The sequence below is a fragment of the Ips typographus genome, linkage group LG9, assembly GCF_016097725.1.
Source record: "Ips typographus isolate SLU linkage group LG9, UJ_Ityp_2.0, whole genome shotgun sequence".
Taxonomy (NCBI): Eukaryota; Metazoa; Arthropoda; class Insecta; order Coleoptera; family Curculionidae; genus Ips; species Ips typographus.
Window position 1 is genome coordinate 1,730,250 of NC_138430.1, and position 27,295 is coordinate 1,757,544.

Here is a 27,295-nt window from a genome sequence, read left to right on the forward strand (position 1 = left end):
ACTTTAATACAAATTTCCGTCTGGAATAATCATATTATAAACGGCACTTTTAATAGGTAATTTTATTGTTTAGAAGGTAGGGTGTAGGTTGGCGTCAAAAACGCAATTCGCAACCGAATTAGTCTCTTGGTTCGTTGTCGGCAGAAGTATAATGGTTATTAGCGCGAGTGCTTGGACTGGTGATTGCCATAATTTAGTTTGAATATGGAACCACCGCCGAATATTACTGTTACACCAGCATTAAGCGAACCTTCGAAAGGTAATCAATGTGATTATATTTTTTTATTACTCTATTTTCGTTTAAACTTCAATTAGATGTGCTTTTTAGTTACAAATCATGGATTAAGTCTGTTTTACCACATTTTTTAATCCAAGTGAATAATTATTTTCAAAATCACATGGATACGAGTCAAAGCACATTTTTGGAATCCTCATTAAATTTCCTATTCACTAACCCAAAAAAAACACAACAAAATTTGGTACAGTCAGGGAGAAAAGCGGTGTCAAAGTTTGAACTGCCAGAAACACAGTTTCAAAGGGGAGTCAGGGACAAAATGGCCTGTAAAACCCACTTGGAGTAAGAAAATGACTGATTTAAGCACATTTTTGAAATCCTCATTAAATTTCCTATCCAATAACCTAAAAAAACACTAAAAAATTTTGTACAGTCAGGGAGAAAAGTGGTGTCAAAGTTTGAACTGTCTGAAACACAGTTTGAAATGACAGTCAGGGACAAAATGGCCTGTAAAACCCATTTAGACTAAGAAAATGACTGATTTAAGCACATTTTTGATATCCTCATTAAATTTCCTATTCAATAATCCAACATATTTTTTAATCCAAGTGAATAATTATTTTCAAAATCACATGGGTACGAGTCAAATCACTCTCCGATTTTTGTTTTTAGTTTTTTTTTTTGAAAAACAATTTTTATTTATACAGGGTGACACAAAAAAAAACACTTAATTAACATTCCTCCATATTCCTCTTTTATGTATTGCACAGCTTGATTCATCATGATTTAAATGGTTTTGTCATATAAAAGGAAGTAAGGAATTTTCGGTGTTTTTTGAGACACCCTGTGGATTGAACAACACTTTATAACATCAAATGACAGTCAGGGGCAAAATCGCCTGTAAAACCCACTTGGACTAACCCAATGACTGTTTTAAGCACATTTTTGAAATCCTCATTAAATTTCCCATCTAATAACCTAAAAAAACACTACAAAATTTGGTACAGTCAGGGAGAAAAGCGGTGTCAAAGTTTGAACTGCCAAAAACACGATTTGAAAGAACAGTCAGGGACAAAATCGCCTGTAAAACCCACTTGGACTAAGAAAATGACTGATTTAAGCAAATTTTTGAAATCCTCATTAAATTTCCTATTTATTTACCTAAAAAAAACACAACAAAATTTGGTACAGTCAGGGAGAAAAGCGGTGTCAAAATTTGAAGTGACAGAAACACAGTTTGAAAGGACAGTCAGGGGCAAAATGGCCTGTAAAACCCACTTGGAGTAAGAAAATGACTGATTTAAGCAAATTTTTGAAATCCTCATTAAATTTCCTATTTATTTACCTAAAAAAAACACAACAAAATTTGGTACAGTTAGGGAGAAAAGCTGTGTCAAAATTTGAAGTGACAGAAACACAGTTTGAAAGGACAGTCAGGGACAAAATGGCCTGTAAAACCCACTTGGAGTAAGAAAATGACTGTTTTAAGCACATTTTTGGAATCCTCATGAAATTTCCAATCCAATAACCTAAAAAAAACACAACAAAATTTGGTACAGTCAGGGAGAAAAGCGGTGTCAAAATTTGAACTGCCAGAAACACCGTTTGAAAGGGCAGTCAGGGACAAAATGGCCTGTAAAACCCACTTGGAGTAAGAAAATGACTGTTTTAAGCACATTTTTGGAATCCTCATTAAATTTCCTATTCAACAACACAAAAAAAACACTAAAAAATTTGGTACAGTCAGGGAGAAAAGCGGTGTCAAAAATTGAACTGGCAGAAACACAGTTTGAAAGGGCAGTCAGGGACAAAATGGCCTGTAAAACCCACTTATAGTAAGAAAATGACTGCTTTAAGCACATTTTTGGAATCCTCATTAAATTTCCTATCCAATAACCTAAAAAAAACACAACAAAACTTGGTACAGTCAGGGAGAAAAGCGGTGTCAAAATTTGAACTGCCAGAAACACCGTTTGAAATGACAGTCAGGGACAAAATGGCCTGTAAAACCCACTTGGACTAAGAAAATGACTGTTTTAAGCACATTTTTGAAATCCCCATTAAATTTCCTATCCAACAACCTAAAAAGACACTAAAAAATTTGGTACAGTCAGGGAGAAAAGTGTCAAAATTTGAGCTGCCAGAAACACACAGTGTGTGTAATTTACCGGTCAAATTTTCCTGGTAAAGTAAAATATTTACTAGTGATATGCGTGCAGTAATAACCCACTTAGCACACTTATACAATATTGTACAATTACAGCTTAAGTTTAAAAGATTTTAAGTTTACTCGGTACATCAATACTCTATGAACGTTCAATAATTTGACCTTCCATAGTAGAGTGTAATCCATCAGATTGCTCACTACAATACCATAGTTTGCTGACTGCATTAAACAAAATTTTGACTAGGTACCTTCAATATTGGCAGTGTAATGATCATTAGGCAACGCGATAATGAAACTAAACGACTTCCTGCGATGTGTCAAGAGCAATAATGAAATTCATCAAGCTTCTTGTTATTCCAATCAGTGGACTGCACTTATTTTGCAATTTTCTGTTTTTGACTGTTGTATAATTTTGCAATCAACTCTCGCCTATGTGATTTGAATTCTAACAAAGTAGGAATCCAATTGTCCTACTAAACAAAAATAATTGCGGTAAACTAGTGAAGACCATTAGTGTTAAACGATTCGAGCAAACAGAACCAGTATCCGAAGATAGCAAATCCCCCATTTGCGCATTAAGAGACCCGGGACGGAAGTCGCCATCTTTGTCGACGTAATTGACAGTTTACGGCGCCATACTGTCCCCCATTTTTGTTTCCCTCTTTGATTGTATTGCTCCTTCCTGCTATATTGTCTTATTCATTGGTTAAGGTGTAGTGTTCATTTGGTGAGGAAATTTCGTATTTCTTCCGAAACTTTCCCAGAAGATTAGCCAGAGCAATTTTTGTTTGTTGGTTACATGACGCATTTAACACACTTGACATTTGGTGTCATGTCAAACTGTCAATGTTGTCATTCAGTTCAATAATGTTGTCACATCGCAGACACAATGTTGCCTTCCCATCACCGTAAGATATTGCAAGACAAAAGTGTATGGAATGATTGTTTCAATGACATTTGATAGAATTGTTCCGCTCTAAATTGTCAGTGTTGACTGAACTGACAGATAAAAATGACAATTGACACTTGACAAACGACGGTGAATTTCCTTCTTGGAAGGTTTCCTATTATAATACATTTTATAGTTTTATGAGTTTTTTGACAGTTGCGACTTCTAACTGGCTATTGTGGATATATTTCCGTCACATCTCTCAAATAAAACTCCATAAACCTATAAAACTAGAAAACCCGCTTAAAAGCACTGATATACTTAATACAGTTGTCAATCATATTAAATGCGTGTTTATATGTCTATGAGTGAAAACTGAACAGTCGTGACGTATATCTGTTTGATTTGAGTATATTTCAATCTGTCATAAACTTGAAACTGTCAAATTCCGCTCCATGAAGCTATAAAGGACCAAAACTTGTCAAAAAGCTATACAAATCAGTGTAAATCATATTATAATGCATTTTATAGTTTTATGAGTTGATTTTTGATAAGTTGTGACGTGTAACTGTCTATTGTTGACTTATTACAATCTGTCATAAACTTGAATCCCGTCAAATTCCGCTCCATCAAGCTATTAAGATCCAAAATTTGTCTAAAAGCTATACAAATCAGTGTAAATCATATTATAATGCATTTTATAGTTTCATGAGTTGTTTTTTGGTAGTTGTGACGTGTAACTATCTATTTTGGATATGTTTCCATCTGTCACAATGGTGGTAACTGTCAAATACAGGTCCATAAAGCTATAAAACTACAAAACCTGCTTGAAAGCACTGTTATAGTTAATACAGTCGTAAATTATACATTAAATGCTTGTTGATAGGTCCATGAGTAGAAATTGGACATTCATGACGTGTATCTGTCTATTTGAGTCATATTTCAATCTGTCATAAACTTAAAAACTGTCAAATACCACTCCATGAAGCTATAAAACTGCAAAACTCCTTGAAAAGCAATACAATCAGTGCAAATCATATTATAATGTATTCTATAGTTTCATGGGTTGTTTTTGGGTAGTTGTGACGTGTAACTGTCTATTTTGGATATATTTCCATCTGTCACAATGGGGGTAACTGTCAAATACAAGTCCATAAAGCTATAAAACTACAAAACCTGCTTGAAAGCACTATTATAGTTAATACAGTCGTAAATCATACATTAAATGCTTGTTGATAGGTCCATGAGTAGAAATTAGACATTCATGTCGTGTATCTGGTTATTTGAGTCATATTTCAATCTGTCATAAACTTAAAAACTGTCAAATACCACTCCATGAAGCTATAAAACTGCAAAACTCCTTTAAAAGCAATACAATCAGTGTGAATCATAGTATTATGGAATTTATAGTTTTATAAGTTGTTTTTTGGCACTTGTGACGTGTAACTGTCTATTTTGGATATATTTCCATCTGTCACAATGGTGATAACTGTCAAATACAAGTCCATAAAGCTATAAAACTACAAAACCTGCTTGAAAGCACTGTTATAGTTGATACAGTCGTAAATTATACATTAAATGCTTGTTGATAGGTCCATGAGTAGAAATTAGACATTCATGACGTGTATCTGTCTATTTGAGTCATATTTCAATATGTCATAAACTTAAAAACTGTCAAATACCACTCCATGAAGCTATAAAACTGCAAAACCTGCTTGAAAGCACTGTTATAGTTGATACAGTCGTAAATCATACATTAAATGCTTGTTGATAGGTCCACGAGTAGAAATTGGACATTCATGACGTGTATCTGTCTATTTGAGTCATATTTCAATATGTCATAAACTTAAAAACTGTCAAATACCACTCCATGAAGCTATAAAACTGCAAAGCTTCTTTAAAAGCTACACAACCAGTGCAAATCATATTATTATGTATTCCATAGTTTCATGAGTTGTTTTTTGGTAGTTGTGACGTGTAACTGTCAATTTTGGATATATTTCCATCTGTCACAATGGTGGTAACTGTCAAATACAAGTCCATAAAGCTATAAAACTACAAAACCTGCTTGAAAGCACTGTTATAGTTAATACAGTCGTAAATCATACACTAAATGCTTGTTGATAGGTCCACGAGTAGAAATTGGACATTCATGACGTGTATCTGGTTATTTGAGTCATATTTCAATCTGTCATAAACTTAAAAACTGTCAAATACTACTCCATGAAGCTATAAAACTGCAAAACTTCTTTAAAAGCTACACAACCAGTGCAAATCATATTATTATGTATTTTATAGTTTCATGAGTTGTTTTTTAATAGTTGTGACTGTCTATTTTGGATATGTTTCCATGTTTCAAAAATGATGGTAGAGCTGTCAAATACAAGTCCATACGTCACTCCATTTTACATTGATTTTCGCTGTGTATCGGTGGTGGAGTAATGGCTCATTACTCCCCGGGTAGGTAATGCTGGGTGTCATTATCCATTCAAAACTAGTGAGTAATATTAAAACGGTTAAAAACACTGATCGAGTTTTATTGTTTTAGAAATTCCTAAACGGCGAGTAAGCATTATTGAGGGAAATGAGATCTTTAGACCAGACTCACCTAAGGAAAAGGGCATTTTGCACTCGCATAGTCCACTAGTAGAATCAGCTTCTTATGGACACCAAGCCGGTAAATTTAGTGGTGACGGGCTTTTTATTATGCTTTTGGAATGGATTATTCAATTTTACCAATTTTAACCAAAAAATTTGATGGAAAAGTGAAATGGAAACATTTTTTTTGTGGTGATGGGTATTATAAAGCATTTTTTATAAGTAGGACTGGTTGCCTGAGCTGTCAGTTGCTTGTTTTGACAGCTGTCACATTTGGTACAATCGTAGGATGTACTGTCATTTTTCCTGGAAAAAATACGTCAATCAAACCAAAGGTTTCTGAGTTAGTGTGGTTGCGAAATGGTCAACTTACTAAAAAACTGTCGTTTGAAATATAGATTGTTTTTCCCTGATTTTCATGACTTTTGAGTATTTGACAGCTGTCAAATTTGACAGAGTACATTTTTACAGCTTTGTTACTGTTAATTTGACACTAGTCACGTGACAACTGTCGAATAGGTCGCAAGTGTCAAAGCTTGCCCGAAAAAGCTCAAAGGGGCAAACTATAGTCACTTTAAATGCAGTGCAGCTGACAAAAATGTGTTTTCCAGTCCTGTTATGATTATTTTGACAGTTGTCACGTGACACCCTAGTAAATGGCGTGTTATTATTTAGTGAAATCTGTCAAATACGTCAAAATAGTCAAAAAATGCTTTGGCAGACTCATAGAGACCAATTATGGGCGAGTTCATGCTGTTTTACACCCAAAATACCAGTTTTGCAGCTTTGTTACTGTTATTTTGACACTAGTCGCGTGACGATCTGCTTAAATGATGTTCTAGGGTCACGTGACAACTGTCGAATAGGTCGCAAGTGTCAAAGTTTGTCCGAAGAAGCTCAAAGGGGCAAACTATAGTCACTTTCAATGCAGTGCAGCTGACAAAAATGTGTTTTCCAGTCCTGTTATGATTATTTTGACAGTTGTCACGTGACACCCTAGTAAATGGCGTCCTATTATTTAGTGAAATCTGTCACATACGTCACAATAGTCAAAAAATGCTTTGGCACACTCATAGAGACAAATTATAGGCGAGTTCATGGTGTTTTACACCCAAAATACCAGTTTTACAGCTTTGTTACTGTTATTTTGACACTAGTCGCGTGACGATGTGCTTAAATGATGTCCTAGGGTCACGTGACAACTGTCAAATAGGTCGCAAGTGTCAAAGCTTGCACGCAAAAGCTCCAAGGGCAAACTATAGTCACTTTCAATGCAGTGCAGCTGACAAAAATGTGTTTTCCAGTCCTGTTATGATTACTGTGACAGTTGTCACGTGACACCCTAATAAATTTTCAATGTCATACAACTACTCTGTCAAATCTGTCAAATTTGACACAGTAGTTGTATGACTAAACTTTCGAGCGATTGGGTAGCTTTCCACAAAGAGATAGCTGGAAGAACTTCCTGCAGCAACGCGCCTCTGCAAACTCTCGACCAAGGACCCCAAAGCTGGAATCGGAGCACTTGCTCCTCCTGGAGGAGGTTTTACAACTACTTGCGTTGGAGCTCCTGCTTCAAACACATCTTCCCGACTCTGATCTGGTCTATCAAGACCCCCTTTCAAGTCACCTGGGAGAGATGGCATCTACGCGGCCCTGCTACAACATGGTCTTAACACCTTGGCTCCGTTTATTGTCAGGACGTGCCTGGCGACCAGCTACGTTCCTTCATTGTGGAGGAAAGTTAAGGTGGTTTTCATTCCAAAGACCAGTCGAACTACACAGATCCAAAATCGATCAGTCTCACGAGTTTCTCTCTAAAGGCTCTAGAACGGCTGATCGATCGTTACCAGGGAGCATTTGACAACACCTCCTTTAACATCATCTGCGGAGCCTTGGCAGGACGAGGCGTAAGGCCTGCTGGGGTGGATTCAATGTATGCTGACACAAAGAAGCATCCAAGCTGAAATGCACGGTGACTGTCCACAAGGGGGAGTTCTCTCACCTCTGCTATGGAGCCTTGTGGTGGACAGGCCTACGCGGATGATTTAGTCATCCTCTGCTGTGGTACGAGGGCCGGTCTGCGTGGTCCTATGACTAGGGATTTATGCGTGACGGTCATAAGCGAAAGCAAGAAACACGACCGGAGATTAAACTCTCTGATAACTACTTCCAGAGAGTACCTAGATACGAAGCTGTCATGGAGAGAAGACATACTCTGCAGAGCCAGAAAAGCAGGGTGTGCACTGTGGAGGTGCAGGAGGGCCGTCGTTAGTACCTGGGGTCTAAACCCGAAGGTCCTCAAGTAGCTCTACTGTGCTGTAGTTAGATTTGACATATGGAGCCATTGTTTGGTGGCCCAGTGACAGAAACAGCTGTCAAATTTGACATAGTAACGACCGTCATTTTCAACACCTGAACAAATCAAACTAAGGGTTTCGGAGTAATGTGGTATCAAAACGGTCAGCTTACTAAACGACACTTGTTTGACAGTTGTCACGTGACCCAAGAACATCATTTAAACAGATCGTCACGTGACTAGTGTCAAATTAACAGTAACAAAGCTGTCAAACTGGAATTTTGGGTGTAAAACAGCATGCATTCGCCTATAATTTGTCTCTATGAGTCTGCCAAGGCATTTTTTGACTATTCTGACGTATTTGACAGATATCATAAAATAAACGCCATTTTCTAGGGTGTCACGTGACAACTGTCACAATAATCATTACAGGACTGGAAAACACATTTTTGTCAGCTCCACTGCATTTAAAGTGACTATAGTTTGCCCTTGGAACTTTTTCGGACAAGCTTTGACACTTGCGACCTATTTGACAGTTGTCACGTGACCCTAGAACATCATTTAACCAGATTGTCACATGACTAGTGTCAAATTAAGAGTAACAAAGCTGTAAAACTGGTATTTTGGGTGTAGAACAGCATGAACTCGCCTCTAATTTGTCTCTATGAGTCTGCCAAGGCATTTTTTGACTATTTTGACGTATTTGACAGATGTCATAAAATAATAGGACGCCATTTATTAGGGTGTCATGTGACAACTGTCACAATAATCATTACAGGACTGGAAAACACATTTTGTCAGCTGCACTGCATTTAAAGTGACTATAGTTTGCCCTTGGAGCTTTTTCGGACAAGCTTTGACACTTGCGACCTATTTGACAGTTGTCATGTGACCCTAGAACATCATTTAACCAGATTGTCACGTGACTAGTGTCAAATTAACAGTAACAAAGCTGTAAAACTGGTATTTTGGGTGTAAAACAGCATGAACTCGCCTATAATTTGGCTCTATGAGTCTGCCAAAGCATTTTTTAACTATTTTGACGTATTTGACAGATGTCATAAAATAATAGGACGCCATTTATTAAGGTGACACGTGACAACTGTCAAAATAATCATTACAGGACTGGAAAACACATTTTGTCAGCTGCACTGCATTTAAAGTGACTATAGTTTGCCCCTTTGAGCTTTTGCGTGCAAGCTTTGACACTTGCGACCTATTTGACAGTTGTCACGTGACCTTAAAACATCATTTAACCAGATTGTTACGTGACTAGTGTCAAATTAACAGTAACAATCTGTAAAACTGCTATTTTGGGTGTAAAACAGCATGAACTCGCCCATAATTTGTCTCTGTGAGTCTGCCAAAGGATTTCTTGACTATTTTGGCGTATTTGACAGATGTCATAAAATAATAGAACGCCATTTATTGGGGTGACACGTGACAACTGTCAAAATAATCATTACAGGACTGGAAAACACATTTTGTCAGCTGCACTGCATTTAAATTGACTATAGTTTGCCCTTGGAGCTTTTTCGGACAAGCTTTGTCACGTGACCCTAGAATATCATTTAACCAGATCGTCACGTGACTAGTGTAAAATTAACATTTTTTGACGGTTTTGACATATTTGATAACAGATGTCATAAAATAATAGGACGATATTTACTAGGGTGTCACGTGGCAACTGTCACATTGATTATTACAGAACTGGAAAGTAAATTTTTAGCCTTGGCACTGTATTATAAAGAGACTTATTTGAGCTTATCCAGACAAATTTTGACAGTTGTGACGTGTTTGACATCATTTAAGCAGATTGTTACGTGACTAGCATCCATTTAACAGTTTTTTAATTTTCTCTTTTATGAAATTCTGAAAGCTGTCAAATTTGGCATATTTGTAGTATATACTGTCATTTTTGACATCTGAAACTATCTCTGGGATAAGACAACAACCATAAATTACAGTAGGTACTACCTGTACATGTCATTTTTGACAGATAATATGTCTAACAAAGGTTTCTAACACTACTACAATAACAATCCGTCTCTGTAGCAATATTGAAAATTAGACAATTCTATTTTTGACAGTACTTCTAATAATGTCTAACTGATCTGGAATGTCAATTAAATGGCAATTGCACGGGTGGGACAAAGACAGAAAACAACAAGTTAAATTTTTGAGGTTACGTTTATGTTGGATTTGACAGATTCCCAGACCAAAATTACTATTTTTACTCAAGTAAACAGATGTAATGTGTTCCAATCACAAAATTAATAAGTAATCTAGTCGACGAATTTAAAAAGGCGTTTGGCAACGTCGCTGTCACATTTTCGCCCACTTTGACTTTCTTTAGGTTTTCTGTCCTTGTCTCGCGCATGTAATTATATTACATTTACAGTGTATTTGTTACAGGAAAGAAAGAAAATGGAGATATTTTGTCTGGATTATACAGAACTTGCAGCTACTCCAGCAGTGAAAATCCATGCCCACCATATGGCAACAGTGCTAATCGGTATGATTATGAACATTTTGGGAATTTTTTTGTTTTTTTCGGAAATTATTGGTTAAATGAATACAAAATAAGGTCTGTAATTTGGTCAAAACTGGAACCCTGTAACTGTCAAAATAACGAAATTATTAGCTGTCAAAGTGGACTAGTCCAAATTGACTATTTTTAGTGCAGTGTTGTTTTTAGCGTCAAATTGTGACGTTTCAAGTGACAGTTTGACATGAGTGATACAAGGTAGTCAAAAGAGGATTAATCAGGCTGTAATTTGGTCAAAACTGGAACATTGTAACTGTCAAAATAACGAAGTTATCAGCTGTCAAAGTGTACTAGTCCAAATTACATGTTTTCTGTGCAATGTTGGTTTTACTGTCAAATTGAGACGTTTCAAGTGACAATTTGAGTTGAGTGATACAGGGTGGTCAAAAGAGGATTAACCAGGCTGTAATTTGGTCAAAACTCAAACCCTCTGGCTGTCAAAATAACGAAATCATCAGCTGTCAAAGTGGACTAGTTGAAATTACATGTTTTCTGTGCAATGTTGGTTTTACTGTCAAAGTGTGACGTTTCAGGTGACAGTTTGACTAAATAATACAGGGTTGTCAAAAGAGGATTTACCAGGCTGTAATTTGGTCAAAACTGGAACCCTGTAACTGTCAAAATTGCGAAATCATCAGCTATCAAACTGGACTAGTCCAAATTGGCGATTTTTAGTGCAGTGTTGTCTTTAGCGTCAAACTGTGACGTTTCAGGTGACAGTTTGACTTGAGTGAAACAGGGTGAACAAAAGAGAATTAACCAGGCTGTAATTTGGTCAAAATTGGAACCCTGTAACTGTCAAAATAACGAAATAATCAGCTGTCAAAGTGGACTAGTCCAAATTACATGTTTTCTGTGCAATGTTGGATTTACTGTCAAATTGAGACGTTTCAAGTGACAATTTGAGTTGAGTGATACAGGGTGGTCAAAAGAAGATTAACCAGGCTGTAATTTGGTCAAAACTCAAACCCTCTAACTGTCAAAATAACGAAATCATCAGCTGTCAAATTGGACTAGTCCAAATTACATGTTTTCTGTGCAATGTTGGATTTACTGTCAAATTGAGACGTTTCAAGTGACAATTTGAGTTGAGCGATACAGGGTGGTCAAAAGAGGATTAACCAGGCTGTAATTTGGTCAAAACTAGAACCCTGTAACTGTCAAAATAACGAAATCACCAGCTGTCAAAGTGGATTAGTCCAAATTACATGTTTTCTGTGCAATGTTGGTTTTACTGTCATATTGAGACGTTTCAAGTGACAGTTTGACTTGAGTGATACAGGGTGGTCAAAAGGGGATTAACCAGGCTGTAATTTGGTCAAAACTGGAACCCTGTAACTGTCAAAATAACGAAATTTCCAGCTGTCAAACTGGACTAGTCCAAATTGGCTATTTTTAGTGCAGTGTTGTTTTTAGCGTCACACTGTGACATTTCAGGTGACATTTTGACTTGAGTGATACAGGGTGATCAAAAGAGGATTAACCAGGCTGTAATTTGGTCAAAACTGGAACCCTGTAACTGTCAAAATAACGAAATAATCAGCTGTCAAAGTGGACTAGTCTAAATTACATGTTTTCTGTGCAATGTTGGTTTTACTGTCAAATTGAAACGTTTCAGGTGACAGTTTGACTTGAGTGATACAGGGTGGTCAAAAGAGGATTAACCAGGCTGTAATTTGGTCAAAACTCAAACCCTCTAACTGTCAAAATAACGAAATCATCAGCTGTCAAAGTGAACTAGTTGAAATTACATGTTTTCTGTGCAATGTTGGTTTTACTGTCAAATTGTGACATTTCAGGTGACAGTTTGACTTGAGTGATACAGGGTGGTCAAAAGATGATTAACCAGGCTGTAATTTGGTCAAAACTCAAACCCTCTAACTATCAAAATAACGAAATCATCAGCTGTCAAAGTGGACTAGTTGAAATTACATGTTTTCTGTGCAATGTTGGTTTTACTTTCAAATTGTGACATTTCAGGTGACAGTTTGACTTGAGTGATACAAGGGGGTCAAAAGATTATTAACCAGGCTGTAATTTGGTCAAAACTAGAACCCTGTAACTGTCAAAATAACGAAATTATCAGCTGTCAAAGTGGACTAGTCCAAATTACATGTTTTCTGCGCAATGTTGGACTTACTGTTAAATTAAGACGTTTCAAGTGACAGTTTGACTTGAGTGATACAAGCTAGTCAAAAGAGGATTAGCCAGGCTGTAATTTGGTCAAAACTGGAACCCTGTAACTGTCAAAATAACGAAATTTCCAGCTGTCAAACTGGACTAGTCCAAATTGGCTATTTTTAGTGCAGTGTTGTATTTAGCGTCAAATTGTGACGTTTCAAGTGATAGTTTGACTTGAGTGATACAGGGTGGTCAAAAGAGGATTAACCAGGCTGTAACTTGGTCAAAACTGGAACCGTGTAACTGTCAAAATAACGAAATCACCAGCTGTAAAACTGGACTAGTCCAAATTGACTATTTTTAGTGCAGTGTTGTCTCTAACGGCAAATTGTGACGTTTCAGATGACAGTTTCAAAAAAAAAATTTTCAAAACTCCCATCGGTAGCTTTTTTTATATCCACGATGGGACAGCCTGTATCAAACTCTATTACTCGTAATTACTAACATTTTTAATTTTTCTTAGATCTTGGTGGTACAAATTTTGTGTCAGTTGTCGAGACGAAGACGAAGATGTCACACCATGGGAACCTAAGTCATGGCCAAAATTATGTCCTTACCCATTTTTTCCTACTTACAGACAATTTTCGAGATTTGTTTGTTTAATTTTAATTGGACTTCTGTCATGGTCTGCGACATATTCCATTGTAGGTAAGTACCATGGTACATTCGATTAGTAGAGATAATTCGTAAGAAAAATATACATTCCCCAAAAAAACATTAATTCAATGCCATTCTGCTTGGCCCACTCTATCAATTAAATTAAAAACGTCAAGTATATAAGGAGTGGCCAGCAGGATTTCCTGACTTGAACCCTCTCGAAATTCAAAGTAAATTAGAAATAATTTTTGACGTTCCGATATAAATCACTAAAAATCAGCTTAAGGAGGTCCCTGAGAGCAAAAACACCCTAATACAATCTTGTAGAGGATGAAATTTCCTACAACTTTCATTATTTATACTTTTTTGTAGCTCCTCAAATACCGGATCTACCTTTAGTCGAAATAGAGATTTTTTAAAAACCGCAGTTTGGAGCACTCTACCGCTTCTTGCCTTGTTAACTGAAGAAAATTAAATAATTATTGAAAATTTTGATTTTGTCAGGTTAACTTTTTGACAAATTGTATCCCATAGGGGAGACTGCAGCGCCGCCGCACGGCAAACTTTTCCAACTAATTCTATTAAGCATATGTGCTTATCTGGGAGGATGGCTAACCAATCTAACCACTCTTCCAGCTTTAATAGGAATGTTATTTACTGGAGTTTTTATGCAAAACGTCGGTATTGTAAACTTGGACGACTCTTTTGCAGAAGTTGCCAACAAAATCAGGTAAGTTTTTAAAATATCTGGGGAACAAGATTTCGATCAAATAATGGAATACTTTGAGAGAGACTTGTCTCTCGAAATGATTCACGATCCTTATCTAGCTCATCGGTCATGGAGTTATCCATCTCACTCATTTTTGACAGATGCGCTTTATTTGACAGCTGTCAAATCGATGCCTTGAATATGACAATACTTTACAACAGTCAAATCTTCAAAAACAGTGGTCACAAAATGTTCATACAAATTACACTTTATAGCTCCATGAGCGGGGTATTAACAAATGTAGCATACGTGACAGCTGTCAAACTACATTTTGAATAGACAACCTCGTCACAGCTGTCAAAAATTCTATTATATACGTCTAAAGTGGCTAAAGTTCAATTTTGATCAAGTAATAGTAAAAAACATCCAAGCAGCATTTTATAGCTCTATGAGACGGGTTTTGACAGATGCGCTTTACGTGACAGCTGTCAAATTGCTGCCTTGAATTGAACAATACTTCATAATTGTCAAATCCTCAACCACAAACCTCTAAAGAGTATTTCTGTGGCGCATAACAGTGTTAACAAAACAACAAACTACACTTTGTAGCTCCATGAGGGGTTAACAGATGCAGTCTATGTGACAGCTGTCAAACTACATTTTGAATAGACAACCGTGTCACAACTGTCAAAAATTCCAGTATAGACGTATAAACTAGCTTAAGTTGAATTTTGGATCTTTTGGTAGTAAAGTATCACTTCAAGCAACACTTTATAGCTTTATGAGACGGGTTTTGACTGATCCGCTTTATGTGACAGCTGTCAAACCGCTGTCTTAAATAGAACAATACTAAAAAACTGTCAAATCGTCAACCGTAAACCTCTAAAGTGCATATCTAGGGCGGAAAACAGTGGTAACAAGATATTCAAACAAATTACACTTTATAGCTCTATTCGCGGGGTTTTAACAGATGCAGTATACGTGACAGCTGTCAAACTGCATTTAGAATAGACAACTGTCATACAGCTGTCAAAATATCCATTATAGACGTATAAACTAGTTTAAGTTGAATTTTGAACCAGTGGTAGTAAAATATCACTTCAAGCAGCACTTTATAGCTCTATGAGCGTAGTTTTAACAGATGCAGTATACGTGACAGCTGTCAAACTGCATGTAGAATAGACAACTGTCTTTCAGCTGTCAAAATATCCATTGTAGACGTATAAACTAGCTTAAGTTGAATTTTGATCAAGTGGTAGTAAAATATCACTTCAAGCAGCACTTTATAGCTCTATGAGCGTAGTTTTAACAGATGCAGTATACGTGACAGCTGTCAAACTGCATTTAGAATAGACAACTGTCATACAGCTGTCAAAATATCCATTGTAGACGTAGAAACTAGCTTAAGTTGAATTTTGAACCAATGGTAGTAAAATATCACTTCAAGCAGCACTTTATAGCTCTATGAGCGTAGTTTTAACAGATGCAGTATACGTGACAGCTGTCAAACTGCATTTAGAATGGACAACTGTCATACAGCTGTCAAAATATCCATTATAGACGTATAAACTAGTTTGAGTTGAATTTTGAACCAGTCGTAGTAAAATATCACTTCAAGCAGCACTTTATAGCTCTATGAGACGGGTTTTGACAGATAAGCTTTATGTGACAGCTACAAACTGTCAAATCTTCAACTATAAAATTCTTAAATGTATTTCGTCGGTGTTTACCATTTTCTGTCGTTCTGCTTGATTTTGAGGTTAGAGTTTACTTTCTTTTGACGTTTACTTCTTTATCGCAACGCGACAGTAAATCGGATGAATTTCTTATAAAAATGAAACATTATTATTGCACACAATGACAAAATTATGCAACTAATCCAATCAATGAATTTAGATAGACATCTGACAACATTGCCGCAAAGTTTTTGCCTACCGGACTTTTTATCGGGTTTTCTGTCTTTGTTTCGCGCATGCAATTAACAATGTTTCTCTGTCACTTACACCGTTGCCAAATCGGGAATTTCCGAAAATAGACATATAAAACTTAGATTTGTGTTACGGTTGTGAACGACAAGAAGATCCAAGCAATCAGAGAATGGCCAGTACCGAAGGATAAACACGAACTGAGAAGCTTTCTAGGACATGCCACCTACTACAGACGGTTTGTGATTTGCCAACATCATCAACTTACCGAAGACAAAACACCCTACTCCTGGAAGAAGAATGTGATCAGACGTTCAGAAAGTACAAAGCATCACAATTTGCTTCAGTCCCATCCTCAGTTATCCACAACCAAAAGGAAAGTTCATTTTAGACACAGATGCTGGTATTGGAGCTGTATTGTCTCAAATCCAAAACGGAGAAGAACATGTCATAGAGTACTTCAGTAGGACACTTATCAAAGCAGAAAGGACCTACAGTGTAACGAGAAAAGAGCTACTAAAATCAGTGGACAGTTTTGATAAGGACTGACCATGCAGTCCTCAAGAGGCTCCTCGGAATGAAACAACCAGAAGGGCATGTAGCAAGATGGCTTGGAAAACTCCAGCAGCATAACTTTAACATCAAGCATCGACCCGGAAAGCTGCATAATAGACCTTTGGCCGAAGAATGCAAACATTGCCAGAAAGCGGAACAACGTGAAGGAGTTGTGTCCGTCAGAATCAGGTTCAGCTGAAGACCGATGATGAATGGAGTCCTGGTGAAATTAGGAAGGATCATCTAGAAGACAGCGATATAGGGTCATTGTTGTTGAGAACGGAACAAAGCGAGCCAAGACCAACATGGCAAGAAATTTGTAGCAAAGGCCTGACGTTCAAAGCACTTTGGGCTCAGTGGGGCTTGTGGTTGAAGGCGGTTTGCTAAAAAGAACCTGGGAAAGTGACGGTAGAAAAGAGATAAGGAAGCAGCTGGTAGTTCCTAGAGGAAGGGTCGACAACGTACTGGAGGAAATGCACAATGGAAACCTGGTGCTCATTTGGGAGTAAATAGACTTTGGACAAAATTGAATCATTCGAACGTTTGGCCATAGACGTCGCTGGGCCTTTTCCTAAGACCAACAGAAGCAACAAGTACATTCTTGTTGCTATGGATTACTTCAGCAAATGGCCTGAGGTGTTTGCGATTCCAAATCAAGAAGCCAGCACATTCGCTGATATTCTCGTCGAAAATGTCTTCAGTAGATTTGGTGTGCCGTTGGAGTTACACTCTGACCAGGGACGAAACTTTGAGTCCAAGCTCTTTCAGAGGCTCTGTGACCTGCTAGGCATTAGAAAACCCGAACAACGCCGCTTCATCCTCAGTCGGATGGAATGGTCGAGAGATTTAATAAGACCACAGAGCAACATCTCTCAAAGGTGATTGATCAGCATCAGAACGATTGAAACCAGCGTATTCCGCTCTTCTTGATGGCGTATAGAGCAGCAGTCCACAACTCAACGGGACTGTCACCATCCAAAGTTCTGTTTGGTCAAGAACCTCTACTTCCATGTGATGTTGTGTTCAGATCTCCAACAGGCCAAAGACGAGTTGCAAGAAAGATATTGAACATCCATGATCTGGTCAGGGAAGTTTGAATCTAGCTAGCGACAAGATGAAGCTTGTTATGATCTTAGAAAGAAAAAGTTTGGTGGTTTTACCCTCAGAGGAAGAAAGGCAAATCACCGAAACTAACACCAGTTTGGGAGGGACCTACAATGTGGTAAGAAGGTTAAACGACGATCCATCTGGGTGCATATTCTTGAAACGAGGGAAGGGAGTTATCAAGAGAAAGGTCTGTAGAATGTGACAGGAACTCGCCATTGTCAGCTTCTTCTGTCACATTCTATTAACATTTCTCTTGATAATTCCGTTCCCTGCTTTCAAGAATAGGCCCCCTGGTCAGATTCAAACCAGGTACTAGATGAAGTGGATCGGGACGGAGCGGTGGACCAGTTTAAAGAGTAGAACAATTGTGGAATTGTAGTAGTGTTTTTGGTAGCTGAATTAATTATTCTACTGAGTGTTTTGAGGTATTTTAAAGTGTAAATAAATTATTCCTTGTGGAGTTATATTGATTTTGTGTAAACCCACTGGAAAACTGTAACAATACGATCGTTTTTGCGACGAAATTGAGTCGATTTGATATTTTTAGGCACGGTGCTTTAGTTATTATTCTAATAAGAGCTGGATTAGATCTGGATCCCAAAGCACTGTGGAGACTAAAGTTTATTGTAGTTAAACTGAGTTTAATTCCTTGGATTGTGGAAGCTGCCATTTGTGCTATATCAGCCAGGTTTTTGCTGGGAATGTCGTGGGATTTTTCCATTTTACTTAGTAGCATAATTGCTGCGGTTGCACCGGCTGTTGTCGTTCCATGTCTTTTTAGGTAAGTAAAATGAAAAACTTACCAATCCTCATTAAATTTCCTATCCAATAACCTCAAAAAACACTACAAAATTTGGTACAGTCAAGGAGAAAAACGGTATCAAAGTTTCAGTAATTGTAAAAAAGTGACTTTAACATGATTTTTAAGCCTTAATTTTATAGGTCCCAAAGGTCACGTGACTCTTTTCAGATTAAAAATGAAATTTATAATGTCACGTGACAGTTTGTAAATGTCAAAATGGTATTTAAAGGGTCACGTGACCGCTTTTCAGTTTGAACTGAGATTTTTAAAGTAACGTGACTCCTTTTAGTGTGCAAATGGTCACACGTGACGATTTTCAGTAATCAAATTTAATTTTTAGTTCACGTGACTCTTTTTTTTGACTTCAAAACGAATCCGAAAGGTCACGTGACTCTTTTAAAATTAAAAATGGAATTCATAATGTCACGTGACAGTTTTAAATGTCAAAATGGTATTTAAAGGGTCACGTGACCGCTTTTCAGTTTGAACTGAGATTTTTAAAGTAACGTGACTCCTTTTAGTGTGCAAATGGTCACACGTGACGAATTTCAGTAATCAAATTTAATTTTTAGTTCACGTGACTCTTTTTTTTGACTTCAAAACGAATCCGAAAGGTCACGTGACTCTTTTAAGATTAAAAATGGAATTTATAATGTCACGTGACAGTTTTAAATGTCAAAATGGTATTTAAAGGGTCACGTGACCGCTTTTCAGTTTGAACTGAGATTTTTAAAGTAACGTGACTCCTTTTAGTGTGCAAATGGTCACACGTGACGAATTTCAGTAATCAAATTTAATTTTTAGTTCACGTGACTCTTTTTTTTGACTTCAAAACGAATCTCAAAGGTCACGTGACTCTTTTAAAATTAAAAATGGAATTTATAATGTCACGTGACAGTTTGTAAATGTCAAAATGTTATTTAAAGTATCACGTGATCGTTTTTCAGTTTTAACTGTTATTTTTACAGACACACGTTACTTTCTTTATAGTGCCAATGGTCACGTGACCACTTTCAACAATTTTCACGTCAAATCCGAAATCCTAAAGGTCACGTCACTGTAAATGGCAAAATACGGTTTAAAAGGTCACGTGACCGTTTTTCAGTTAAAACTGAGATTTTTAAAATAACGTGACTCCTTTTCATGTGCAGATGGTCCCGTGACCATTTTCAATCATTTTTCACGTCAAAAACGGAATCCTAAAGGTCACGTGACTGTTTTAGGTGTCAAAAATATTATTTAAAGAGTCACGTGACTCTTTTTGCAGTTGATAAAGTCGCATGACGATTTTCAATAATCAAATATATTTTTAAAGGTCACGTGACTCGTTTTTTAATGCCAAAACGAAATTCTGTAGAGCACGTGACTGTAATGGTCAAAATATTATTCGAACGGTCACGTGACTATTTTCAATAATGAAATTTATAATTTTAAAGATCACGTGACCGGTTTTTTTTTTTTAGTTTTAAACTCTAAATCACGTGACGCACATTTTAAGGTACAAATGGTCACGTGACGTGTTTTAAATTAACAATATAATTCATAATGTATTAAGTATAATTTAACCTTTGATTGATATTAAAAATAAACTGAAAGTTAGTTAACCGAAGATTAACTTAACCTTGTAAAATTGAGACCCTTGTAAACTTGCTCAAGAAAACCGAAACAATTTTTTAGACAACCGGTACATATTTTCACGATTGTTCTGGAAAGTTCCACTTTATTCCGAAATATTCTGGATAATGTCTGTCTTAATTCTGGTTAACCCGGGGTTAAACTAGACCTGTAAAATTAAGGCTTAAAAATCATGTTAGTCACTTTTTTACAATTACTGAAACTTTGATACCGTTTTTCTCCTTGACTGTACCAAATTTTGTAATGTTTTTTCAGGTTATCGAATAGAAAATTTAATGAGGATTCCAAAAATGTGCTTAAAACAATCATTTTCTTACTCCAAGTGGGTTTTACAGGCAAATTTGTCCCTGAATGTTTTTTCAAACTGTGTTTCTGACAGTTCAAATTTTGATACCGCTTTTCTCCCTGACTGTACCAAATTTTGTAATGTTTTTTCAGGTTATCAGATAGGAAATTTAATGAGAATTTCAAAAATGTGCTTAAAACAATCATTTTCTTACTCCAAGTGGGTTTTAAAGGCGAATTTGTCCCTGACTGTTCTTTTAAACTGTGTTTCTGACAGTTCAAACTTTGATACCGTTTTTTTCCCTGGCTGCACCAAATTTTGTAGTAATTTTTAGGTTGTCGGATAGGAAATTTAATGAGAATTCCAAAAATGTGGTTAAAACAATCATTTTCTTACTCCAAGTGGGTTTTACAAGTAAATTTGTCTCTGACTGTTTTTTAAACTGTGTTTCTGACAGTTCAAACTTTGACACCGCTTTTCTCCCTGACTGTACCAAATTTTGAAATGTTTTTTCAGGTTATCAGATAGGAAATTTAATGAGAATTTCAAAAATGTGCTTAAAACAATCATTTTCTTACTCCAAGTGGGTTTTACAGGCAATTTTGTCCCTGACAGTTCTTTTAAACTGTGTTTCTGACAGTTCAAACTTTGATACCGTTTTTTCCCTGGCTGCACCAAATTTTGTAGTAATTTTTAGGTTGTCGGATAGGAAATTTAATGAGAATTCCAAAAATGTGGTTAAAACAATCATTTTCTTACTCCAAGTGGGTTTTACAAGCAAATTTGTCTCTGACTGTTTTTTAAACTGTGTTTCTGACAGTTCAAACTTTGACACCGCTTTTCTCCCTGACTGTACCAAATTTTGAAATGTTTTTTCAGGTTATCAGATAGGAAATTTAATGAGAATTTCAAAAATGTGCTTAAAACAATCATTTTCTTACTCCAAGTGGGTTTTACAGGCAATTTTGTCCCTGACAGTTCTTTTAAACTGTGTTTCTGACAGTTCAAACTTTGATACCGTTTTTTCCCTGGCTGCACCAAATTTTGTAGTAATTTTTAGGTTGTCGGATAGGAAATTTAATGAGAATTCCAAAAATGTGGTTAAAACAATCATTTTCTTACTCCAAGTGGGTTTTACAAGTAAATTTGTCTCTGACTGTTTTTTAAACTGTGTTTCTGACAGTTCAAACTTTGACACCGCTTTTCTCCCTGACTGTACCAAATTTTGAAATGTTTTTTCAGGTTATCAGATAGGAAATTTAATGAGAATTTCAAAAATGTGCTTAAAACAATCATTTTCTTACTCCAAGTGGGTTTTACAGGCAATTTTGTCCCTGACAGTTCGTTTAAACTGTGTTTCTGGCAGTTCAAACTTTGATACCGCTTTTCTCCCTGACTGTACCAAATTTTTTAGTATTTTTGAGGTTCCCGGGCAGGAAATTTAATGAGGATTCCAAAAATGTGCTTAAAACAGTCATTTTTCCACTCAAAGTGGTTTTTACAGGCGATTTTGTCCCTGACTGTTCTTTCAAACTGTGTTTCTGACAGTTCAAATTTTAATACCGCTTTTTCTCCCTGACTGTAAAAAATTTTTTAGTGTTTTTACAGGTTATTGGATTGGAAATTTGATGAGGATTCTAAAAATGTGCTTAAAACAGTCATTTTCTTACTCCAAGTGGGTTTTACAAGCAAATGTGTCCCTGACTGTTCTTTCAAACTGTGTTTCTGGCAGTTCAAATTTTGATTCCGCTTTTCTCCCTTACTGTACCAAATTTTGTAGTGTTTTTTACGTTATCAAATAGGAAATTTAGTGAGGATTCCAAAAATGTGCTTAAAACAGTCATTTTCTTACTCCAAGTGGGTTTTACAGGCAAGTTTGTCCCTGACTGTTCTTTTAAACTGTATTTCTGACAGTTCAAACTTTGACACCGCTTTTCTCCTTGACTGTACCCCATTTTGTATTATTTTTTTAGGTTATCAGATAGGAAATTTAATGAGGATCCCAAAAATGTGCTTAAAACAATCATTTTCTCACTCCAAGTGGTTTTTTCAGGCGATTTTTTTTGACTGTCTTTTAAACCGTGTTCAAATATCAGACCACAATTTCAACTGATTTAAACATTTGTTGCACCACACCAGTTTTTCCTAAATAACTCAAAAACGGTAAAGTTAAGCTAAGGTTAGCTAGACTATGTAAATTTGTCCCTTTATCAGTCTCCTTAAGATCTTATTAAGGTTTATTTTTCTATAGTACGGTTAATCTAAGTTTAATGTTAATTTTATAAAGTTAAGCATATTTTTTAATGACTTGGGATTGGAATTTAATTAACCTAATGCTACCTTAACCTTGTACAATTAGGACCTAAAATCCATTGTAAGGCTACGTTTTTCACTCTCTGATTAAGACCAACGAATTTGATCACTAAGGCAAGGTTTTCCACAGCATAGTTAACCCAGTCCGCACTACTTTTCCACAGCATAGTTAACCCAGTCTGCACTACTTTTCCACAGCATAGTTAACCCAGTCTACACTACTTTTCCACAGCATAGTTAACCCAGTCTACACTACTTTTCCACAGCATAGTTAACCCAGTCCGCACTACTTTTCCACAGCATAGTTAACCCAGTCTGCACTACTTTTCCACAGCATAGTTAACCCAGTCTACACTACTTTTCCACAGCATAGTTAACCCAGTCTACACTACTTTTCCACAGCATAGTTAACCCAGTCTACACTACTTTTCCACAGCATAGTTAACCCAGTCTACACTACTTTTCCACAGCATAGTTAACCCAGTCCGCACTACTTTTCCACAGCATAGTTAACCCAGTCTGCACTACTTTTCCACAGCATAGTTAACCCAGTCTACACTACTTTTCCACAGCATAGTTAACCCAGTCTACACTACTTTTCCACAGCATAGTTAACCCAGTCCGCACTACTTTTCCACAGCATAGTTAACCCAGTCTGCACTACTTTTCCACAGCATAGTTAACCCAGTCTACACTACTTTTCCACAGCATAGTTAACCCAGTCTACACTACTTTTCCACAGCATAGTTAACCCAGTCTACACTACTTTTCCACAGCATAGTTAACCCAGTCTACACTACTTTTCCACAGCATAGTTAACCCAGTCTACACTACTTTTCCACAGCATAGCTAACCCAGTCTGCACTACTTCTCCACAGCATAGTTAACCCAGTCTGCACTACTTTTCCACAGCATAGTTAATCCAGTCTGCACTACTTTTCCACACTTGTTGGGTAAATAACTATATTTCAGGTTACGAACCAAAGGATATGGAGTGGCAAAAGGAATTCCCACGTTGATCATTGCTGTGGCAAGCATTGATGACGCCACATCAATTGCGGCATTTGGAATCATCAAAAGTGTGATATTCATTCACAGTTCCGTCACTTCGCTGGTGTTACAAGGTCCGGTTTCCATATTTGGTGGTTTCGGATTTGGTGTCCTTTTCGGACTGCTGCTACGTTACGTGCCGGAGAGAAACGACAAATTTTTGGTACTCAACTTCAACCACAAAATATAGTCGTTTAATGAAATCGTTTGCAGGTTCCCTTTAGGGTGCTGATGCTTCTGGCCACGGGAATGGCAGCAATCTACTTTAGCGAACATTTAGGTTATGGTGGTGCTGGACCGTTGGGGGCAGTCGTAACAGCTTTCGTCTCCTTAGTTTTCTGGACGAAACAAGGATGGGACATTGAAAATAATCCAGCATCGACCGCTTTCGGGATATTTTGGATGATTGTAGAACCAGTAAATTAACAGTTAAACCAAAGATGTCCAGAAAATTACTATTATATTGTTTCCTTAAAGGTGCTGTTTGGTATTACCGGTGCTCAGATGCGATTCGAAGAGCTTCATGGTGTTGTTGTTCTAATTGGAATTGGAATTCTTATATTGGGAGTGATAGTACGGATACTTACAACTTTAGTGACCGGCATTGGATGCGGACTGAATTTGAAGGAAAAACTGTTTTGTGCTATAGCTTGGATGCCTAAAGCAACGGTGCAGGTAACCTCTAGTATAGACTGTATTGTCACGTTTAAATTGTAAAGCTCTTTTGGATCATTATAATTTAGAAATGAATTACTATTCCCAGTGCGGGTTGCAGAATTCGGGACGACTACATTATGTGGCACGAGACGGAGTCTTGTGACCGTCTGCCTTACGGAAACGGTTTAGGGACGAAATCTGTTATTGTTTGTCGCTCGTTTCCCAATCTTCTGATATCTGCTTTAATTTTATGAATTTTAAATAATACTAATTTACAAATTGTACTTAGGACCTGAGAGATGTTGTTCTAGGTAGGACGTTTTCCATTGTCTTACGATGTCTAGCAGTTGTTCGTTGGTGACATTTTCTAGATAGGAAATCTTAAGTAGTCTTCTCAGGATCCACATTTCTAAGGGGTCTATCCTTTGGACCTTTAGTGATCAGTGTTTTCACTCTTAACGCAAAAGGTGATTCGAACAGTGAAGCAACATCGTCGTTGTCCCATTTGTCGTTCAAATATTTGAACTTAGTCACCCTCTCAATATGACTACTGTCGATGTAAAGTTCTTCGTTTTTGTGGGGTGGTCTGCTCACTATCATATACGATGGCTTGTAGTTCTTCAATGTTATCTGCTCAGATCGTTGTATCCTCAGCGTATCTTAAGTTCTTGATGGGAATACCATTCACCGTTATGGCCTTTAACTCTCTAGTGACATACCGAATGAAGTTTCTGGCTGACCGGCTATTCCTCATAACTCTCTCCCTCTAATCGTTGATTACTTTAACCCCTTAAGCTGGATTCATCTTACCCCCCTTAAGCTGGACAGAGCTCCACAAGATTCCCCTTTCGCGCATGACTCCTCTCACCCTCATCCTGTCGTCCCTATCGCATCCTTTCGGCACGTGCACCAGTCTTCTCTCTATTTCCCCTCTGAGGAGTTGTGCCCCCTTGAAGGTTAACAGCAACGTATCCCTTCCAATCTCCTTACACACCTCGTACACTTTTCTGACCCAGCCACTCGTGATCCATTGCTCTATCCTACAGATTGCGATCCCCGAGGTCCTCCACACCAACCTCAGTCTGCCGCCTTGATCTTCTCGTTCTCCCTTACTCTCACTCTCTCAACCACTCTGTGCAGGCTATCCGGCTGTCTGTTACCACTTCATACACCCCTTGTCCATTCGCTACACTCCCTCTTCTATTCTCCCATCCCATATTTTCTACCTCCGTAAAGTTCTCTGCAACACTGGCGTCGACCCACAACTTGTAAACCTCCTTCTCCCTCTCATGGGGCACCCCACATTGTTCCCTAATGTCAGTGTTCCTAATTCGGTCTATTCTTGTTTTTCCCATTATAGTCCTGAGCGTTTTCATTTCGGCTACTCGAAGCATTCTTGGTTTCTTTTCCGTATGTCATGATTGGCCTGATACAAGTCTTATAGATGCTGATCTTGCTATCCTTTGTTGATCTGGCTTCTTAGGTCCTCTACTATCCAAATATTTGAATTGTGATACTTGCTCGATGATTTTGTCCTGAACTACCAGCTTACATCTTGCGGGATCTTTAGCAAAGGTTATGCTTTTCGTTTTTTTCTCTAGATATGGTCATGTTCATTGCTTGGCTGACCTGGCAGTATTAGTGTAGTTGTCTCTGTAGATCCTCCTCCGTTTCCTGCATAGCTGCATCATCGGCACAGCATACCATGCTGATTCGTTTATTCTGTCCCATATTTAGTGATGATACTTCCTCTAGAATTCTCTCCACTAAGAGACTGAAGAGAGAAATGGGCTAAGGCTGTCACCTTGTCTGATGCCTCCTGGTGTCGGTATCTCTTCCGTATATGTGTCTCCTGTCTTTACTTTAGTCATGTTGTTTGATAATGAATATGGCGTCGCTAGTGGATCTGTTTTGTCTTGAACCTTGTTCTTCTTCTCTCTGTTCTTCAAAGAGTTTCATATGCTTGTGATGAGCAGTAGTTGTCTGGGTGCGTCTTCTGCCCTTCCTTGAACATAGGAATAATTATACTTTTGTTGTTAAGTGTCTTCTTAATAACTTACAGTAAAATATGATGCAAGTCAAAGCGATATATATTTTGTTTCAGGCTGCATTGGCACCGATTGCATTGTCTCACGTAAGTGATCCTAACACAAAGGAGCATACCTATGCAAAACAAATTATTACGGTGTGCATTCTATCCATTATGATCACAACCACCATAGGAGCTGCATTGGTAACCGTATTAGGCAGTAAATTGTTGCGAAAAACCAAATTTGCTGTGGAACCGGAACAGTGGAGAAGATCGCACAGACCATCGGTAAGAGATATCAGTATTATTGAAGAAGACGAGGAACTGGAGGAAGACTCTGAGGCGAATACGGAAAATCAGACTGGCAAAGTTAACACTGACACTGCGTCTAGTGAACCTTCGATGAAGAGCAAAAATGATGAGCAAAAATCTGCACAAAAAAGTGAAAATTCTTTGGAGGAAAAAGCTACTGCTGAAGACTCAGACAATGATCTTAACAAGCTTGATGATTCAGAACAGATCAAACCAGATCAGCAGGACAGATGAAACTGAAGCTATATTAGAATAATGTCCTGCTGAAGTATATTAAAAGACAGATGTACTGTAAATATTATTAATAAGTTTCGTACATAGGTACTTCTAAAGGGTTAGACATGTAGTTTGTTACTCACAAGTGTGAAACTTTGATAAAAACATGGTTAAGTACGTTAAAA

The 27,295-nt window shown here is 37.3% G+C and overlaps 1 protein-coding gene across 2 annotated transcripts; it reads left to right on the forward strand.

Annotated features, from left to right (window-relative positions):
- The first annotated feature begins 96 nt into the window (after window positions 1-96).
- On the forward strand, window positions 97-27,295 carry LOC145733520 (sodium/hydrogen exchanger 9B2-like). 2 transcript variants are annotated; one of them, XM_081986381.1, is made up of 10 exons: window positions 97-259; window positions 5,840-5,968; window positions 10,604-10,703; window positions 13,381-13,565; window positions 14,049-14,244; window positions 18,358-18,591; window positions 23,819-24,059; window positions 24,110-24,313; window positions 24,374-24,571; window positions 26,658-27,295. In XM_081986381.1, exons 1-10 carry the CDS (start codon window positions 205-207, stop codon window positions 27,126-27,128), a joined length of 2,013 nt encoding a protein of 670 aa, XP_081842507.1. In that variant the 5' UTR covers window positions 97-204; the 3' UTR covers window positions 27,129-27,295. The 2 variants fall into 2 exon arrangements, with proteins under 2 accessions (XP_081842507.1, XP_081842508.1); XM_081986382.1 differs by lacking the exon at window positions 5,840-5,968 and having other exon boundaries at window positions 98-259.

Bases quoted from the DNA above. Each gene is read 5' to 3' on its own strand.
- LOC145733520 (XM_081986381.1), top strand. From the start codon at position 205: ATGGAACCACCGCCGAATATTACTGTTACACCAGCATTAAGCGAACCT. The intron at 260-5,839 runs GTAATCAATGTG...TTATTGTTTTAG, and splicing joins ATTAAGCGAACCTTCGAAAG to AAATTCCTAAACGGCGAGTA. The intron at 14,245-18,357 runs GTAAGTTTTTAA...TGATATTTTTAG, and splicing joins GAAGTTGCCAACAAAATCAG to GCACGGTGCTTTAGTTATTA.